General features: G+C 62.8%; 2 protein-coding genes across 3 annotated transcripts in view; one reads left to right on the top strand and one right to left on the bottom strand.

Moving 5' to 3' along the window:
* The first annotated feature begins 1,550 nt into the window (after window positions 1-1,550).
* On the top strand, window positions 1,551-5,408 carry POLR2J (RNA polymerase II subunit J). 2 transcript variants are annotated; one of them, XM_006733916.3, is made up of 4 exons: window positions 1,551-1,707; window positions 2,764-2,853; window positions 4,135-4,309; window positions 4,916-5,408. In XM_006733916.3, exons 1-4 carry the CDS (start codon window positions 1,655-1,657, stop codon window positions 4,949-4,951), a joined length of 354 nt encoding a protein of 117 aa, XP_006733979.1. In that variant the 5' UTR covers window positions 1,551-1,654; the 3' UTR covers window positions 4,952-5,408. The 2 variants fall into 2 exon arrangements, with proteins under 2 accessions (XP_006733979.1, XP_081675592.1); XM_081819466.1 differs by lacking the exons at window positions 4,135-4,309; window positions 4,916-5,408 and adding an exon at window positions 3,035-3,248.
* Window positions 5,364-5,893, bottom strand: part of LRWD1 (leucine rich repeats and WD repeat domain containing 1) — a 5,908-nt gene continuing 5,378 nt past the window's right edge. The window contains exons 14-15 of the mRNA XM_081819468.1: window positions 5,721-5,875; window positions 5,364-5,622 (exon numbers count right to left, since the gene is read on the bottom strand). Of these exons, the coding sequence (XP_081675594.1) occupies window positions 5,482-5,622; window positions 5,721-5,875 (296 nt within the window). The 3' untranslated portion in view covers window positions 5,364-5,481. The remainder of the gene's footprint in view (window positions 5,623-5,720; window positions 5,876-5,893) is intronic.

The raw sequence follows: 5,893 nt of genomic DNA, 5'->3' as shown, positions 1-5,893 counted from the left end.
TGGGCTCTGGGCTCTTGTGATGGGGGTCGGTGGAAGGACTAGGCCTGGGGACTCCAGTGGCTCCTTGGGGGTGGCCAACGACGGGGCCACCAGCATAACCTTTGTGCATCTCCTCTGCCCCCCCCCCACATCCCAGGGGGACTCATTTCTCCCCCCACCTGCTGTCCTCACCATACCCTGGGTCCCACTGCTCCATCCCCCACAGGCTAGAGCCTGAACGGGCCTCATCTTCCCTTCCCGGCCCAGGGGTGGCTGAGTCTGCGCCGCCCCTCTCCCATCACCAACACCCTGTTCTCTGGCTACTTCCTCAGGGCCTCACACAAGTCGTCACCCCTGTTCAATCTCCTTGGGTTTCCGGGACCTTGTGGTCAGGAAGTTCGGACCCCAGGGTCTACTGCGCCCTAATGCAGAGAGTGAAGGGGCAGGAGAGGTGTGCGTTCATGGGGCTGCCGCAAGTAGGAGCCTGGATAGGAGCTGCATACACCCAGCCACCTGGTGTGGCGACACCTACCTCCCTCTCCTCCAGAAGGGTCCTGGGGTGGGGTGGTCGCTGCAGCCTGAGGAGGGCTTACAACAAGTGCATGCCTGGCACTGTCCCTACCGCTCATGTACCCCCAAACCCCTGGGTTCTATCAGGCAGGGAGTGAGGCCCCTTTTGGGTAAAAACTACACCTCCCTCCCCCCAGCCAGCCCAGTTAAGTAGCATCCTTGGTCCAAATGGCCCAGAAGGGTGGAGGTTACAGCCCCAGGGCATCATCCCCTCATCCCTTCCGCCCCCCCCCCACTTGGCCTGGAGAGTCAAGGCCATTGTGGATCTTGGGGGAATGACACTTCCTCGTCCTAGGGCCCAAGGCCTAAGTAGGGGATGGCTCTTCCCAGGAAGTGGTGTGGAAGCTCCTGGTTTCTCCTCAGCTGCTGTGGCTCCAGTAGCTAATGGGAGACCCAGCCCCTCGCTTCAAACAGCGCAGGGCGGGGGGCCTTTAGAACAAACTGCAGTCCGCGCAATACCAGCCAATCCAAGCGGACTCCTCTTGGCCGTCGGAGCTCCTCTCTCCCCGCTGGGTACACCTGCCCGGCCCCCGCCCTCACCCGCTGCCTACCTAACAAGCCGCTCATGAGGCCACGGGCCCAGTGGGCAAGCCGGCAACAACACAGCCGGGGCTCCCACGGCAGGCAGCCTCGGCAGGGGGTTATCGCACGGGGCCGAGGCCCAGACACCGATGCGGCTTCTCCCGCCCTCCCCGGCGGCCCCACTGCGCCCTGGCTCCGCTCTCCACTCGAGGGCCTCGCGCTGGGTGTTCCAAGGGCACATTTCCAAACAAGGATCACGGGGAGCGGGGAGAGGCCGTCGTACCACACACAAAACAGCCCCCAGCCCCGCGAGCGGGCGCCCAGGCGCGCCTACAGGACCGCGAACACACGGACGCAACTCCGGGCTCACGCATGCGCGGAACCACCCGCCTCCCTCGGTTCCCCCCGGGCTTTTCCCGCGCCTGCGCTACGTCCCCCGGGCCGCTAGGGGGCAAGCGGCCTGCCTTCACACGGGGAAAGCCGTAACCCGGAAGCAGCCGCTAACCCGGAAGAGGTGGTGGTGTAGGGCTTCGCTGGCGGCGGTGGCGGCCCCTGCGACTTTGGAGGCTAGTGCGGCGCTAGGATGAACGCCCCTCCCGCCTTCGAGTCGTTCTTGCTCTTCGAGGGCGAGAAAAAGTAAGTGGAGCCGGCGGGGCCGGGCCGGGGGTCGCGGGCGGACCCTGCGGCTTCTCCGGTTCGTCCACTGCGGGGAGACGGAAGCAGCGTTTACTGTGTCGGCCAAACTCGAGCCAGCCCTGCCAGGCGGTGGTGAGCGGCCCCATTCTGCAGAGGAGGAAACTGAGGCTCAGAGAGGCTAAGGAACTGCCCCGGCACACGGGAAGTGGCCGTCTGTATGGGAAGTAGAGTGCCTGGCGCCACAGTGCTTTCCCTCTGGGATCCGGCAGCCTCCTGGCCGCCGCCTTCATCCGCCTGCTGCAGCCAGAGGGCTGGCGCTCAGGCTCACCACCGAGCCTCAGTGGCCTGTGAAGACCCTTCAGGGGCTTCTTGCCTGCAGAGTGCAAGGGAATGTAGTCCCCTCCCTGGGCTCTCTGCCTGGGCCTGGCTCCCTCACCTAACGTCTCCATGTCGTTGGGCAAGTGACTTAATCTGCCTGAAGCCTGCTTTCCTCCTCTGGGAAATGGGCTTCTTGCCGTATTAAATCAGAGGACTTTCTCTAAGGGGGGCTTAACGAGGTAATCTACCGAAGTGCTGAGGCCGGGGCTCAGCACGCAGCAAACCGTCTTAAACATTGGCTTTTCCTTCTCTTAATAGCCTGGTGTGCGGGGCTCTACGGTCTAGCCCTTGCCAGCCACTTCGTCTCCCTTGGGAACAGTGGTTGGCTACTGGGGCCATTTTGCTTCCCAGGGGACTTTTGGCAATGTCTGGCACCACTTCTGATTGTCATAAAGGGGGTGCAGGGGCACTGCTCACATCTTATGATGTACAAGACAGCCCCCTACAGAAAAGAATTATCCATCCTAAAATGTCACTGGTGCCAAGGAGCAATCCAGAGTAGGTGAGGGTCCCGCAGAATCAGGGCATATCTGAGTCAGCAGGGTCTTTATGGAAGAAGAGATGGAGGAAGTCTTCCAGGAGGAGGTGGGATCTGGGTCTGCGTTGAAGGGCAGGATTTAGACTTGGGGAAGGAGGGGAGCCCCCGTTTGCCCATCTGTTGCTTCTGCCTCTTTCTAGGATTACCATTAACAAGGACACCAAGGTACCCAATGCCTGTTTGTTCACCATCAACAAAGAAGACCACACGCTGGGAAACATCATTAAGTCGTAAGTTCCACGTCAGGGGCTCTTGGGAAATGTTCAGTGGGGCTCTTTGAGGCAAAGCACACATTCCGGAAGATTTCCCGAAGTCTCTCTGAGCTTCAGGAAGATCTGGGTGCTTCCTCTGGCAATTCCCACATTCCAGTACACTTTCTCCCAAATGACGCTGACCCGTATCCGTTCACAGCGCCGTCTCTCTGTACTGGCTCATTTCCCTGACGGTAGGAAGCGAACGTGCGGCAAGCCAGACAAACGTGGGCCTGCTCGTGTCTGTGTTGCGGAGCGGGGAGCAGCAGTCAGGGCTGTCACCCACCCCCCTTTGGGACGATGACCTCTGGGACACCTGGCACGCAAAGACAGATGCGCCAGAGATCGGATCTTATTAGGAGGAGGGGAGAAGGTGGGGGAGAGGCTCTGTGGTTATCCGATGCCCCTGGGGGAGGGCGGATGTGTGTTTACACCAGTTTAGTCCTGACTGGGTAGGTGGTCAGCGACGTGGTTGCTGTTCTGGCCCAAGCACTTGTCATTTCTCTGCTGAAAACCCCATCGGTGAAGCCAGGTCTTTCCGAGGTTTGCACGTTTGAGGCCCCGGGCAGGAGCCTGCCTGGTCTCTGGGCTGAAAGCGGGAGGTGGAGCTGGCCGTCCTCTGGCTGACTCCCCCCCGCCCCCCCGCCCCCCCGCCCCAGCCACGCCAGTGGTGCCCCCAGACCCTCCTGGGGCCTGGCTGCTCCCCTGCTCTGGGAGCCCTGTCCCCACCCGTGCAAGGGCCATCCCTTGTGGTGCCTGCTGCTGACAGCGCGCGGGGCACGGCTCGCAGACGGGGCCCCGGGTGTGTGGGCAGGAGCTGTCCGCCTGTGTCGCCCGGAGGGCTTCCGTGTCACCGCCCGGGGCCTGGGCCTTCTCCCCGTGCCGCCCGCACTGCTGCGTCAGGTTCTCGTGCTGCGCCGTGTGCGGCCTGGGGAGGGCGCTTTGGGGCTGTTGCAAGGCCCGGCCTTCCCGAGGGAAGAGTGCTGGAGATCCTGCTTACCAGCTGGGGTCCTTGATCCTCAGATGTTGGTGGCGGGGGGGGGGGGGCGGGTGTTTTCCCCATGAGATCATCTTTGCGATGTTTTACTTGGAAGACTTTTTTCGGGCAGTCAGGAGCAGGGAACTACCTGGGGTCAGCCCCCAGCTGTATTGGCTTCTAGGCCTCAAGCCAGTGGGAAGACGCTCTGCTTAGAGCTCTGGTCATCCCCAAGGATGCCAGGCTCAGCCCCTCGTGTCACACCGCCCATTTCTGTACCTCAGACAGCTGCTGAAGGACCCGCAGGTGCTGTTTGCTGGCTACAAAGTCCCCCACCCCTTGGAGCACAAGATCATCATCCGAGTGCAGACCACCCCGGACTACAGCCCGCAGGAGGCCTTCACCAATGCCATCACGGACCTCATCAGCGAGCTGTCCCTGCTGGAGGAGCGATTCCGGGTGAGGGGCCCGGCGTGCAGGGGAGCGGGGCTGCGTGTGCCCGGAGCTGCGCTGTTCTCCTGCCCACACCCCGGACAGCCCGGCGGGGGGGGGGGGGGGGGCTCTTCCTGAGGTATTGGGGGGCCGGGCGAGGTGGTGACAGCAGCGATGCTCCTACAGCCTTGAGCAAGCGCAGACGAAGGGGCTGCGAGTCGAGGCTGGGGGTGTGCTGTCTGCAGGCAGGGGTGGGAACCGTACTGTGGGCTCCGGGGGCTCCTGCAGCCCCTGTGGAAGCAGGGCTGTATTGCGCCTTGGGACTGCTCCCCCAAGCCGCCTCTGGTGAGGCCTGGCTGCTTCAGGGTATTTGTGGAGGGGGCAGCTCATCCCTGGGTGGGGCCCCACAGTTAAGGAGGCTGAAAGGGGATGGTCACACCTGTCCACGCAGAGGGCCTCAGTGTCTGACTTGGGAGTAGAGTGAGAAGGACCCACGGCTTGTCAGAGTTCGACTTGCGTGTCACCTGCACCTCAGGCAGATGGGGTGGGGGCGCTCAGGGACACTGGGCTTGCCTTCGCAGCCTCCTCACCCTGGCCCTTCCAGCTGAGTGGCTGCCACCCCTCTCTGCTCAGGTGGCCATTAAAGACAAGCAAGAAGGCATCGAATAGGAGGCTGGGAGAGTTTTGCTTGGCTAGTTCCTACCCTGCACTGGAACCTTCTAGGAGAGCAGCTTCCCCAGCTTCGGGGACATCCTGGTGAGCCCCTTCCCGCCGGAGCTGCTGTGTCCTGGACAGAGTCTGTTTTACCTTCCTAATAAAGTGCTGCAGGAAAAGCCCTGGGTGTGGGCTAAAGCCGAGGTGACCCTGCGGGGCGTGGGGCTGTGTGGGGGCAGAGGACCGGTTTCGCAGTTATCTGGGTCCTGGGGCCTGTCCACTCTGCAATGTGGCCCCAAAGGGCCACACTCCTTCTAGACCAACCCCCCCCGCAGGGAGGCAGCACTTGCAGGAGCCTCTGCTCCCGGCCTGGCCAGTCTCACTCCGAGTAGCGGTGCCAGACGGGGCCACAGACCTCTCTCCAGTCTTCTTGTACAGCAGAGAGTTTAATAAAAATATTCCCCAATAAAAACATTCTGGTCATTCGCCCCAAAGCTGAATAAGTTAAGTCGGGTCCCCCGAACTCCCCCGCCCTCCCGCCCCGGCTACTGTCTCTTCCAGATGGCCACGATGTTGGAGTCCGTCAGAGCGGTGAGGTACGTAAAGGTGGGGTTGGCCACCACCGTGTTCACCATGGTCTTGGTCACCATCTGGCCGAGGGCCCAGGGCTGGGGCCACTTAAGGATCTGGGGGGAGGGAGAGAGGAGGGCGGGGCTCCAGCTTCCCGCTCAGCAGTCCCCGCGGCGGGCGAGGGGCGGGCGAGGGGCGCGCGAGGGGCGCCTACCTGCGTCGGGGCCTGCGGCGCTGCCGGAAGCGGAGGCTGCTGCGTCAGGAGGTGCCGGACGTCGTAGACCCACACGTTGCCCTCCTCGTCCCCACACAGCACGATGCCCTCACCTGCAGGGACACATGGCCTGAGACCGGGGGTGCGGCGGAGCCCCGTGGGCTGGAGGGGGC

Source organism: Leptonychotes weddellii, chromosome 5 (genome assembly GCF_054177405.1).
Source record: "Leptonychotes weddellii isolate Sample4059 chromosome 5, ASM5417740v2, whole genome shotgun sequence".
Lineage (NCBI taxonomy): Eukaryota > Metazoa > Chordata > Mammalia > Carnivora > Phocidae > Leptonychotes > Leptonychotes weddellii.
The sequence above is the reverse complement of the archived record's forward strand: the minus strand, read 5'-3'. Positions and strand labels throughout refer to the sequence as shown.